The sequence below is a fragment of the Hemibagrus wyckioides genome, linkage group LG23, assembly GCF_019097595.1.
Source record: "Hemibagrus wyckioides isolate EC202008001 linkage group LG23, SWU_Hwy_1.0, whole genome shotgun sequence".
Taxonomy (NCBI): Eukaryota; Metazoa; Chordata; class Actinopteri; order Siluriformes; family Bagridae; genus Hemibagrus; species Hemibagrus wyckioides.
The window spans coordinates 18,222,847-18,236,010 of NC_080732.1; the positions used below are offsets into that span (position 1 = coordinate 18,222,847).

The 13,164-nt window shown below is 40.7% G+C and overlaps 2 protein-coding genes across 3 annotated transcripts; both read right to left on the bottom strand.

The window, feature by feature from the left end:
- Positions 1-1,183: 1,183 nt before the first annotated feature.
- rab25b (RAB25, member RAS oncogene family b) lies at positions 1,184-5,818 on the bottom strand. Of its 2 annotated transcripts, XM_058376971.1 has the most exons (6): positions 5,676-5,818; positions 5,422-5,494; positions 3,935-4,130; positions 2,140-2,333; positions 1,971-2,051; positions 1,184-1,874 (listed from the first exon to the last, which is right to left on the bottom strand). In XM_058376971.1, the coding sequence occupies exons 2-6, from the start codon at positions 5,456-5,458 to the stop codon at positions 1,747-1,749; spliced, it is 636 nt and encodes a 211-aa protein (XP_058232954.1). In that variant the 5' UTR covers positions 5,459-5,494; positions 5,676-5,818; the 3' UTR covers positions 1,184-1,746. The 2 variants fall into 2 exon arrangements, with proteins under 2 accessions (XP_058232954.1, XP_058232953.1); XM_058376970.1 differs by lacking the exon at positions 5,676-5,818 and having other exon boundaries at positions 5,422-5,669.
- A 1,512-nt stretch (positions 5,819-7,330) lies between these two features.
- On the bottom strand, positions 7,331-10,803 carry lamtor2 (late endosomal/lysosomal adaptor, MAPK and MTOR activator 2). The gene is made up of 4 exons (XM_058375777.1): positions 10,616-10,803; positions 10,198-10,360; positions 8,758-8,847; positions 7,331-8,673 (listed from the first exon to the last, which is right to left on the bottom strand). The coding sequence occupies exons 1-4, from the start codon at positions 10,681-10,683 to the stop codon at positions 8,617-8,619; spliced, it is 378 nt and encodes a 125-aa protein (XP_058231760.1). The 5' UTR covers positions 10,684-10,803; the 3' UTR covers positions 7,331-8,616.
- Between the last annotated feature and the right edge of the window lie 2,361 nt (positions 10,804-13,164).

Sequence of the window (13,164 nt, forward strand, 5' to 3'; positions counted from 1 at the left end):
TGGTCATTGCATAATAGACTAAACGGCCAAAAGTGTGTACTCCTGATCATCACACCCATTTGTGCTTCTCCTCCAAACTGTTACCACAAAGTCTGCAGCACACAGTTGTATCAAGTGTCTCTGTAGCATTAGAGTTTCCCTTCACGGGCACTAAAAGGCATCAACACTGCTCCAGCATGGTGATGCCTCTGTGCACAAAGCTTCTGAGATCCACGAAGACATGGTGTGGAGGTGAAGGTTGGAGAAAGTGGAAGAACTGGAGTGTCCTGAACAGAGCCCTGACTCTGACTCAACCCCAATGAACACCTTCAGGATGAACTGGAACTGGAGTCTCGTCAACATCTCACTAATGCTCTGAATTGACACGAATCCACACAAACACGATCCAACATCTAATGGAAAATCTAAATCATTGAATTCAGGTGTTGTTTTTCAGGGGTTGGGCTTGGCTTCTTAATTCCAGTGAACGGAACTCTTAATGCTTCAGCTTCATACCAAGACATTTTGGACATACCAAGACATTTTGGGAACAGTTTGGGGATGACCGTTTCTTGTTCCAACATGAGTATACACCAGTGACCAAAGCAAGCTCCATAAAGACATGGATGAGTGAGTTTGGTGTGGATGAACTTGACTGGCCTGCACAGAGTCCTGACCTGAACCCCATAGAACACCTTTGGGATGAATTAGAGTGGAGACTGTGAGCCAGACCTTCTTGTCCAACATCAGTGCCTGACCTCACAAATGTGCTTCTAGAGGAATGGTCAAAATTTCCCATAAACACACTCCTAAACCTTGTGGAAAGCCTTCCCAGAAGAGTTGAAGCTGTTATAGCTGCAAAGGGCGGGACAACTCCATATTACATTCATGTGCATGTAAAGGCAGACATCCCAAAACTTTTGGCAATATAGTGTATCTACATGTCCAATATGTACACACATACACCTAATTCATAAATGCCTAGTTATGTATCCTAGTACAATTCCTGTTCACCAATGAATTATTAATCTTGATCAAAAATAGCCTTAACAAATCACGCATAAATTCTTTATAGAGCTCTTCCCATTCAAGCCATATTTTGAAGGTTATAGTATGGGTGTCATTATAATGGAATGTTTTGATGTGATTCATATATCAGTAAAAAAATAAAAGGAGTCATGAAAAGAGGTTTTGTAAGCATGCAGGTATGTAATCAATTTATTAATCATCATCTTTACAGTCCAGTATATTTATCAAACTTGATTAAAATATCAGTATTAAAAGAAATCTTGTGTCCTTATTATAATAATGACTGAACTGGGTGAAGATTCATTCATAAAATTCATGAAACGTTGTGTAGAGTTTTACGTGTTGTCTGACAACGTTTAGTTTGAGACAATATCGTCAATATGTCACATTTATATCTGACAATCATACGAAACAAATGCTAAAGGACATGGTGACATTATTTCATAAATAATGAAATAAAACTAACTAAAAACAAAACTAAGAAATGCTTGCGTGCATGGAAGAGACGACAGGAACAACACCTAAGAAAGCAATTTCAGCCAAAAAAAATTAAAAATCATGCACAAGAATACTTTCTCGTGATAGCAACACAATAGCGACCCTCACAAAGAAATACATATGGCCACGTCAGTCAGCAAACAGTGGTTCGTTTGGAGTTATCACCGGACAGACAGCACTGTGTCCCACCAGACTCAGTGTGGTCCTCTTCACTCCTTTATCTTCTCCATGTCTTCCTTCTTATAAGTTTTTACAGCAGGGTTTCTTCTCATCCTGAGCTTCGGTGGTTGCCGCGTTGGGATTGGACAGTGACACGGCGCTGATTGAGCCACGGGTCACCTCTTTGTTGTTTACTTTCTTGTGGATTTCTGCAAGACAGTTAATCAGTTAGCTTTCCAAGTTGAAAAGTCAGAGCATGGAAAATGAGCCAAAACACGAGCCCCAATATTGACAGTACACAGTACCCGCGAGGACGTTGTTGAAAGCGGCCTCGACGTTTGTTGATTCCAACGCGGAGGTTTCCATGAAAAGCAATCCGTTCTTTTCTGGTAATAAAACAAGATATATCGTATTATAACACGTATGACAAGTCAAACAGGTTGTATAACAGGAAAGTACATTTTACATGAGCACCTGCAAAATTCTTTGCATCCTCAGTTGGCACAGATCGTACCGATGCCAAGTCTGACTTGTTACCAACGAGCATGACCACAATTTGGGGATCGGCATGGTCGTAAAGTTCCTTCAGCCAGCGTTCGACACTCTGGTAGGTCAGGTGCTTTGAAATGTCGTAAACTAGCAGCGCTCCAACAGCACCACGATAATAACTGCAATGAAGGAACAGAAAGAAAAATTCAGGAAATCGGTTAGAGTACTGTTTCCCAAACTGGTTCCCTGCTGCTCACACCTTCACCCCAAATCCTACACCAGCTTTTCTGTCTCTCTGATTGCTTGTTTTAAGTCTGTTAGCAATTAGGACAGAGCAATAATGTGGACCACATATGAGTCTCCAAGGACCTGTTTGAGAAACACTGGAAAATTGGAATTTTTAATTGAAATGATCTTTATTTATACGGCGGTTCTCCAAAATGAAGGTCACCCCAAGAATTCCTTTTTTTTGGATTTAGCTGTAGCTTAGACATGATGTACAATGGCAGATGTTTTCTAATTGGGTTTCAAGTCATCAAGAGAACGAGAAATTGGAACTCGAGAGGTGCAGTAAAAGTAAACTGTCCTGTTCTCAGGGAAGAAGATGGCGTTCCTCTCCTCCTTGTCGATCAGAGCATCCCTAGCCAATCAGGAGGTAGGTAAGTCCGGTAGGTAATTTTCTTGATTGCTTGTTTTGGATGTGGTGCGAGATTAGAGTGAGCATCTGATCCCGGTGACCAGTTTGGGAGAAAATGGACGTTTTTCTATTTGTAATGAACTTTACTTCGAAATTCTGTTGGTGGTTCCTCAGTCAAGTTGTTATATGAAATAAAACAAAGTAAAACCTTTATATTTGCCAAAATTTCTGATTGGGTCTCAAGTTCCTCAAGAACTGCGAAGTAGCGCAATAGTCTAAGCTTTTATACTCTCTCCAAACTTCTATTTCAAGTCAGACATGAGTGCGGTGAACCATTTTGCTTCACATGTCTCAGAGTAAGAAGGTGTTTTGCAAGACAAGGATTAAGCAAGACCTAAGACTACTGGCTTGTGCACATTTTGTAACATTGTAGGATTAAAAGCTCTGTCTTCTAGAGAGCCTCGCTGTCCCATCACTCACACTCAATACATTTTTTTTTAAACATGTGATCCAATTTCACGTATTAACACTGAAGATGGTGAGACTTGAGATGGTTTTGAGCAGATATTGAAAAAACAGCAGATATGGTAGCAGCAGAGATGGCGCATCAGCCCATTAACCCAATCTCATCACGACAATTGGGTGTGTATTTATGGCTACAGTATACTAAAGATTCTGCACAGCGTATCGCTTCACACCCTGCCCTGGTGTTTACATTGGAATTGCACCAGTTATATGTCATGTTTTTTTTTAGACATGCACAATTGACACACATCTTAAATGAAGGACATGTGCAGCAGCCAGCCACGTTGGGCAAAGGGACAAGTTGAACCCGAGTTGTGTGACCAGTTTGTGTGGTTTCAGCTTGACTGATCTCCGAGTAATAATTCTGATAGTAGAGATTTTTTGCACTTTAATGAGGAACCACTATTCCTAAGCAAGCAACCACGAGTTGAGGATCAGCATGATTGTAAAGATCCTTCAGCTAGCGCTCGGCACTCTGGTAGGTCAGATGTTTTGAAATGTCATAGATTAGCAAGATACCACCCTTCTGATGAGAGCTGATTGTTTATTTGGTGGAACAACCCCACCAAAAAAAGGTCTTCCAATGGTACAGTTGGACAACCACCGTGATTTACTTACGCCGAGGTGATGGCACGATACCGCTCCAATCCGGCTGTGTCCCAAATCTGAGCTTTAATAGTGAGGCCGTTCAGATCCATCGTCCTCGTACTGAACTCCACACCGATAGTGGTCCTGCTGTCATGGTTGAACTCGTTCTTAGTAAAGCGTGAAAGCAAGTTGCTCTTGCCTACGCCCGATTCCCCTATGAGAACCACTGGGGAAATAAACACAGAGGTGATTATGCACTGTACAAAGCCAATGATGTTGGGAGATGCTACAGGTTCAGACCTGTATTATGTAGAAACTGTGGTCAGAAAATGGGTTTAAGTCGGACTGGACTGGGCCTGGGCTAATCTTAAGGTGGGTTATGAATCATTTGAGAGTGAACTGTTTGAAATACCTGTTGTTATACACTCCCTGGAACAATCTGCAGGTATGTCCAGGCAAGCCAGAGATATTTAAAAATGTTTCAATACTGAGAGCATTATGCCCATCAAACAGGCCAGTGATTCACGGACATCCCAATTCTCGACAAATGAGGAAATTGTGCTGGAAAAAACATGACTGATTCACACAGACTGTGACTCTAAAGCTCTTTATTTTTTTTTCTAGACTTCGTTTTACTTCTGAACTTCTGAACTCACCATTATAAGATACTTTCAATCCCATTCCCATATTGTAGAAATCCAGAACTATTAAAATTGCCTGTTTTGTGTGTGTGTGTGTGTTTGTGGAAAGCAAGGGATTTGTCACTCCTTGGCAAAATCATGCGCTGTACAAACTAAGATGGAAGTCAAAAACAGTTTGTTCTCACATATTCAGTAACCTGTGGTGTGCAAACAACACACCAGTTGCCATGGCAAATCAGATTTCTGACCTTGAAGCATTTTGCAAAGGCTTGTATGTGTTAGGGGGGAAAGAAAAAAAAAAAACACTCCTGTTCTGGACAAAAATATCTAGCTCTGGCTTCACGACGAATGGGTTGCATATCTCACATGCAGCTGCACAATAGTGTAGGTGTTCATATCAAACTAAACACTGAACGTTCCTCTCCAATGAATTTCTACACTTACAAACTGTTTCCTCTTCAGAGCCCAGGACGCCAGATGACCCAAATATCACCAGACGGTCGTAAAATGATCACTTGGAAGGATATCAGATGCTGCGATTATGTTCGGTTTTGATCCGTGGTGTTGTTATGATCAAATGCATTTCTGTGAAGCACGACATGACCATAAAATTTGTTCCCGGAGCCGGGACATGGTGTTGTTTTGACAATGTTTTCATGTCAAACATAACAGCACGTGATTGAGACACACTTGGCTTGGAGTCTTATATTGCATAATAACTCTCTTTTATTCTCAACTCACCTGTCAAATACTCATGCAACACTTGCGTCTTTACCTTACAGCCGCTCTACAGTTTCTGATAAAACACTGTATACATTCCGAACCAACAGGACAAATGCATTTAATACATACATTAAAAAAAAATTCAAGACACACCTTTAAAGACAAAGTTGTAGGCCTCGTCTGATCCCATTTCTCTGCCCTCACATTAGTTCCTCTGGTTCAAATTCTGGATAAAATGCATTGAGTCACGCTCCAGAAGTCAGGAAGGAAGAAAAAAAATAACTGAGATGATAAAGCACTCAGCACTAGCAGATGTGAAGGAAAGAATGAAACAAAGAACCACAGACAGACAACTGCTCCAGCTCTCTCTCTCTCTCTCCGTGTGTTTTTAGGTGTGAGGTTTTTACCTGCGAGGACGAGGAAGTAGCCGTGATGTTTGGCTCGGCATTTCCGCTGATAAGCAGAGCTCAGGTGGTTGGAGTTGGGGTGTGACCGAATGGTAAAGCAGGTTGAACGAGTAGAGCGAGCACAGGTGCAGTCATATGAAACTACCCTCACTGCTGCACCTGCTCAGCCAATGAGCAACCTGGGTGACACTAGCACCGCCCACTTCTTGGGATCCACCAGTTGGCTCTGTGGAGCAGGAATGAGTTGCCTTCAGCTTTCCTACATACAAAAGTGTGCACTTTCTTATTAAATAGTGTGTGGGAATATCGATTTGGGACGTAGCCTCCATCCTCCAGTCTAAATAGCACATGTAAACATTTCTAGAGACATATAAGGTGTCTTTTTAGAGCCAGGACATTTTCATATCATATCAATATAATCAAATTATGCAAATAGGAGGCATATTGACCGTCATATTTTTTTATTGGGGCTTGGAAAGGTTCTCACCAGCCAGAGAATGTGTAGAGTGTGTGAGTGGAGCAGTGTGTGGAGACTTTTTTCTACCAGATTAAAAGCATTAAAACTGCAGGTTGATTTGCATTACTGAGCATTACATTAACCCCATTAAACATATAATCCCATCCATCCATTGTCTATACCTGCTTTATTCCTAATTAGGGTCACGGGGGTCTTCTGGAGCCTATCCCAGCACACATTGGGCAAACAGCAGGGGTACGCCCTGGACAGGTCACCAGTCCATCACAGGGCCACATATAGACCACACACACTAACTCCTATGGGCAATTTAGAATTACCAATTAACCTAATGTACATGTTTTTGGACTGTAGGAGGAAACCAGAGTACCCCAATGCAGGTAACAGAAGAACATGCAAACTCCAGACAGAAAGGCCCCTGCCTGTTCGAACCCAGGATTTGAATCCAGGACCTTCTTGCTATGAGGCAACAGCGCTAACCACTAAGCCACCGTGCTGCCCACATATAAGCCCATTAATCATAATAATAAAGACTAAGGTAGGTAACTGGTTGTGACCTCTAGAGTACCATTATCCCAATTTAAACTAATAATCATCAAATTTGTAGATGTCACAGGCCAGAGTTTGAGAACTTTGGGTTTTCATGTGTTGTATTAGTGTTATTGATGTTAACATTTTACTACTAAACGAACAGGGTTACTGACCGTCTAGATTAGAGTGTCTTAATCACAAAAACAGGACGATGGTATCCACGGCAACAGCATTACAACAGTTCCTTATATGACAACACACAAGGAAATAAACAAAAAACTGCATGAAAGGAACTAAACAGTAAAAATGAGGCAGTTACAAAAAAAAACACCACAACACACACACACACCCTGGGTAATGTTACTTCCTTTTTCACATGTGGTCTTATTTAACTGGTTAACCTTAGATTTTGTTTTCGTTCATTTGGATTAACCATCTTTCAGAAAAAGTCTGAAACAATAAATAGTTTTTAGGAGTGGAGTGGAGTGATCACAGATCCTGAAATATAATCTAAAAAATGTTTGTTTATTTGGTAGCAAGACTTATACAACATTTTCTAGCCTTGTTTACTAGTGTGGGTCACTAAAGATGATTATTATGGGTTTATGGCAAAGAGAGAGAGAGAGAGAGAGAGAGAGAGAGAGAGAGCTGTTTTTTAAGCAGTGGAGTGTTTAATCACAGATCCTGAAATATGCAAATGCTACATACTTGATTTATTGTTAGGAGCTGGTTCAAAAAATACAAATACAAATAACCAGAAAAGCACAAATGATTGAAAGATCTCAAATCTGAGATGAATTCCAACAAGAAATCCGCTTTACAAAAACTGTAAATAACCTCTGAGTGTAAAATAAATGACATAAGTGTGTATCATGACTCGGCTGAGTGATAAGTTCGAAACCCTGATCATCACTTCCTCCTCGACTTTATTTCTCATTAATACACAGAGCCACTCTCATGACCTGCAGTCATTATTTCCCAAAAACACATTCCTGAGAGCAACAATTTTTCCTCACCACCTAAAGCATGAAAAAAGTATTAAATTTAAATGTTTCCAGAATGTTACTGATACTTGCTGGATATTTTGTGCATCGATTCATCGTCCTAGTCTACACAGTGGAAACCTTCATAGAAGTGTCTGTCATTTTTTTTATTTATTCAGATGAGATCAATATTTTAAGCGAATCATCTCTCTCCACCTATCCCTATCTTCTGCATCCTCAACACTTGCACCCACTAGCTTCATATCCTCATTTATTCCATCCATATACCTCCTCTTTGGCCTTACTCTCTTCCTCCTGCCTGGCAGCTCCATGTCCAACATTCTCCTACCAACATACTCACTCTCCCTACTGTCCAAACCATCTTAAACTGGCCTCTCCCTAACTTTGTCCCCCAACATGAGCCGTCCCTCTGATATACTCGTTCCTAATCCTGTCCAACCGTGTCACTCCCAAAGAGAACCTCAACATCTTCAGCTCTGCTACCTCCAGCTCTGACTCCTGTCTCTTCCTCAATGACACTGTCTCTAAACCATACAGCATGGCCGGTCTCATCACTGTCTTGTACACCTTCCCCTTCATTATATTATATTATATTATATTATATGATATTATATTAAAGCGGTTAATAAATGCTTACCCAAATAAACACACAGAGTGAGCTCTAGCTATAAATGAAATAAAACCAATACAACAATTTACAAAAAAAGCACATTTATTGTTTTTTTAACCAAATATTGGCTTATTTATAAGTTAACTGGTTAGATGCAAACACAAGATGCTGAGAAGCTGACATTGGATTCTGATTAATAAGAACGGTATAATGTTAATCTATTATAAAGTTCAGGAGGATCAACTAAGCGAATAAATAAAGCTTGAATGAATCGGGGTTTAACAGAAATAAAGGGCAAATCTGAGATTTCTCTCTCTCTCTCTATGACGCTGCCACTTGTGTGAGTGGTTCCTGAAGGTACTCCACCAGAGCCTCCGCCTGAGAACGAAACACACAGAAATGTTTTCAGGTGGAATTTAAAATGAACAGAGGATATTCGAAGCGCATGTTTTTACATCTTACCTTGGCTTTCAGCATCCCGAAGCCCACGGTCTCTTTAGCGTACATGCAGAGCAGTAAGTTTGCGACCCGGGTAATGGCAACTCTGCCTTCCTGTAATTACAACCGTTTTGCTTAGAAATGTACAAAGCTACAAATAACTGTTTGTTTACTCGGTGGCAAGATATATACAACATTTAACTGATTTACATTTAACTGTTTACTAGTGTGAGTCACTGACGATGATTATTGTGAGTTTACAGTAAATGAGAGAGTGAGAGAGGGAGGGAGAGAGAGAAAGACAGAAACAGTGTGTGAGAGAGAAACTGTGTGTGTGTGTGTGTGTGTGAGAGAGAGAGAGAGAAGAGGGGAGAGAGAGAGAAGAGGGGAGAGAGAGAGAGCGAGAGAGAGAGAGAAACAGTGTGTGTGTGTGTGAGAGAGAGAAACAGAGCCTGACTTTTAGAGAAAGCTTTGCGTGCATTTAGAAAGTTTTTCACCATGTAATGAATCATTGAATCTTGTCCTGTATGTCAGTGATTCATCACAATTAACCACTGAGATACAGGACAAGAGGTCTGGTGACCCTTCCCATATTCACGTCAAACATCAGAACAGAGAAACATGTGACTGTGACTGTCACTGTTGTGTGGTCGCTGTGGCTGGTGCGAGTGTTTCAGTCTGAAGCTATGTTCTCACACACACACACACACACACACAGGGATTTTATCACTGCAAGTCGCTGTACTATGAGGTCAAACTACAATTTGCCATACTATTAATGTTAATGTTTATGGATGCCGCAAATATATCTGTCTATATTGTGTATCTGTCGTGTACTGTTACATTGCACTTTATGTAGCTAGGACAACTTATTTTCTGTCCTTAGCTCCATGTGGTTTTGTAGCTCTATGTTGTTATATGTAGCACCTGGAGAAACTTTGTCTCATTTCACTGCGTACTGTGTCAAATATATATGGTTGAAGTTACAATAAAAGCTTATTGACTTGAAATAGCACATCATATACAATATCATATCATATTCAAGATGAAGGAGAAGCAGCGGCACAGATCACGTGAGCTCTACTCTCTTCAGTCCAGTTGGTAGCTGCTACCAATTCGCTCCATATTTGTATAAATTTCGACTTTTCTCAACTCTGCTGCCCATATCTAGTGGTCAACGCTCACCAGCTCTCACTGAAAAGGAACAATCTCTGATCACTTTGTATGCAGGACTCGCTGTGTGGATACATGCATGAAAATAACCACTCTTTACAAAGGTGGTGAGCAGAAAAGGATCTCAGAGAACGGCGACTCTTGAGGACGATGGCATGATACATCTGAGATGACAGAAAAAGGTCCGATCTTCAGCTGCTCGGTTTCTGCCGCTGAAATCACATTTCCCCCATCCTGATGTTTGACCTGAAGATCTGTATGATTTCTCACTGTGTTCATGTTCACTCTTACCATGCAGTCCATCAGAATAAACTTGAGTTTGTCCTCGTTAAAAGCCTGATGTCCGTTTTTGTCATAAGCAGCCCAGATGTTGCTGGCGATGGCCGCCGTAACCCGAGCGTCCGTGTCCCCGTAACCCGAATAAGCCAGCAGAGAGCCTTCATTATTCAGTAACCTAAAAGTCCAAGTTAACAAACATCTCAAGTCATGGGGTTTAAGAAAAACACGTTAGCATGACCTGCTTTGCTAGCATGACCACAAAAACAATCTAACACATAAATCACACGTGCAGCTAATTCATCATTACACTACACAACACAACCATGATGTATGAACGCTGCTCCATTAAACCGCTAGCTAGCGAGTTAGCCAGTTAGCATTTAAAGAGTTTTAGACGTTTTTAGGCTAACAGAAACGCGTGAATACTCACAAGGTGCTCTGTACTCCGTTTGTATTCGCCTGACTGAGGACCTGAGTTAATGCTTTAGGGCGTAACATTATCCGGGCTGTAAAGAAAAATCGCTAAAGATACAAACAAAACTGTTACGGAATTAAATTTTTTGGTTTAAACACTGAGCTGCATGGATGTCAGCTGACACTCACTTCCGCATAGGCGAAAGGAATCATGGGAAGTGTAGTTTCCGAAGGTGCGTTTCTTAATTAGCTTGCTAGTTTCCGAGGTCGTGGATCAGTATATCGTGTACATCTACAAGTTTTGAGCACTAATAAGGACATTGTGACAGTTTAATTACCTCATGAGTCAAAGTGAAAAACCCAAACACAGAAAATACTGAAGGCTTTATAACAATTCATATAAATGTCTTAGTTTAATCACACACGTTTCTGTCACGGTCTTTCAATCAGGATTGTAATCTAGCCCATCGCTTAAAAGTCATTAGAATCAAACAAACTGTGTTTAGAACGTCAAATACATTAAAAATCACTAATGTAAATAATCATTTAAGAGCTATAGAAACGATAACAAGCGACTTAACATTTGTAGGCCGGTTTTCCTGCTTTGAGGCTTCAAAAAATATGACCTCAGTTCCAATAAGGGAATATAGTAAGCGTGGATGCTCCATGTTTTTGTGTGGGGGATTTTCCTTACTTTTCTGGAATATTCCGGTGCTCAGTGACTGAAACAGCCCTTAAAATGGCCGACTATCTGATCAGTGCACTGATTACTGAACTAGTGATCTGATTGAGACTCACCTGAAGATTCAAGCTCGGTGTTGTTTATTAGTAAGTGCTTTCGACATATGACATGATTTCAATGTTTGACGAGATAAGAGACGATAAGATATGACCGATTTACTCCTCAGCTGAAAAAAACGAACTATATTTTACACACCAGGTTTCGGTCCTGTTCTTAATTTGAATCAATTTCTGATCCTTGGCTTTTGCCAATGCATCGATTTCGATCATCAAATCATTACACCCCTATTGTTTATTCGTCACAATTCTCAACACAAAATGTGTGCATTGACCCATGTTTATGTTTTCTAATTATACTGTGGGTTTTCTCAAGGTTCTCCCATTTCCTCAGAAGGTGGACTGGCTATTCCCACGTTTATACGTACACTATGTTGCCAAAAGTTTTGGGACACCCCTCCAAATCATAGAATTCAGGTGTTTTTTTTTCCAGGGATTGGGCTCGGCCTCTTAGTTCCAGTGAAAGGAACTCTTAATGATTCAGCTTCAGCATACCAAGACATTTTGAACAATTTCATGCTCCCAACTTTGTGGGAACAGTTTGGGGATGACCCCTTCCTGTTCCAACATGACTGCACACCAGTGCACAAAGCAAGGTCCATAAAGACATGGATGAGTGAGTTTGGTGTGGAGGAACTTGACTGGCCTGCACAGAGTCCTGACCTCAACCCCATAGAACACCTTTTGGGATGAATTAGAGAGGAGACTGTGAGCCAGACCTTCTCGTCCAACATCTGTCTGACCTTCTAGAGCATAGGTGTCAAACCGTATCCACAAAGGGCCGGTGTGGGTGCAGGTTATCATCCCAACCGAGCAGAAGCCACACCTGATTCCACCTGTTTAATCAACTGATCTTGGCTTTCAGTAGACTCAGGTGTGGCTTCTGCTTGGTTGGAATGAAAACCTGCACCCACACTGGCCCTTTGTGGATACGGTTTGACACCCCTGCTCTAGAGGAATGGTCAAATATTCCCATAAACAAATCTAAACCTTGTGGAAAGCCTTCCCAGAAGAGTTAAAGTTGTTATAGCTGCAAAGGGTGGGACAACTCCATATTACATTCATGTGCATGTAAAGGCAGACGTCCCAAAACTTTTGTCAATATAGTGTATAAATGTGTGTCTATGATCGTGCTTCCCTCTAATGGTCTGGTGTCTTATCCAGGGTGAAATCTTCCACTTTGGGCAACCATGGAAAAGTGGACATGATATAAACCATAAGCATGAGAACATTAAAATGTGTTAACGTTTGATGAATGAACAAGTTTCATACATACTGGCAGTAACTAACCTCAACAGCTTTGGAAATTAAATCTTCATTTAAGATTTCATTGAGAAGCAATTCAGCATAATTCAGGGAAAATTAACCAAACCATGCAGGATTTAGATCAAGGCTGCTGTTGATGTTGAATCTGTCCAACAGGGACTCATTTACAGAAAGATATTCATTGTGTTTTACAAGAACTGAGCAAAACAACACTTATTTTTAACCCGTTTTCTGCTGTTCATTCTGTTATGTAATATTCTTAAGCAGAGTGTTTAGTTACTACAGAACCCAGCATGCATCAAGCAAAAATATCATGCAGTCGTTTTATTTTGTATTAGTGAAACGGCCAATAAATTTCCATTTTTAAACAATGAAATCGTACTTGAGATACCGCTGTGATAGTTATAGCTACTAGAGATGTCTATCGATCACATACGAAGCTTACGATAAATGTTCAGAAACATGAGAGTGCACTGGACACCTGTTAAATGTTTTAAAGTT

Coding starts and splice junctions, on each gene's coding strand:
- rab25b (XM_058376971.1), bottom strand. CDS start 5,458: ATGGGATCAGACGAGGCCTACAACTTTGTCTTTAAAG. Junction 4,131..5,421: donor CTACAACTTTGTCTTTAAAG/GTGTGTCTTGAA, acceptor TTATTTCCCCAG/TGGTTCTCATAGGGGAATCG. Junction 1,875..1,970: donor TTTCAACAACGTCCTCGCGG/GTACTGTGTACT, acceptor ACTGTCTTGCAG/AAATCCACAAGAAAGTAAAC.
- lamtor2 (XM_058375777.1), bottom strand. CDS start 10,683: ATGTTACGCCCTAAAGCATTAACTCAGGTCCTCAGTCAGGCGAATACA. Junction 10,361..10,615: donor AACGGAGTACAGAGCACCTT/GTGAGTATTCAC, acceptor TTGGACTTTTAG/GTTACTGAATAATGAAGGCT. Junction 8,848..10,197: donor TTATTCTGATGGACTGCATG/GTAAGAGTGAAC, acceptor TTGTAATTACAG/GAAGGCAGAGTTGCCATTAC.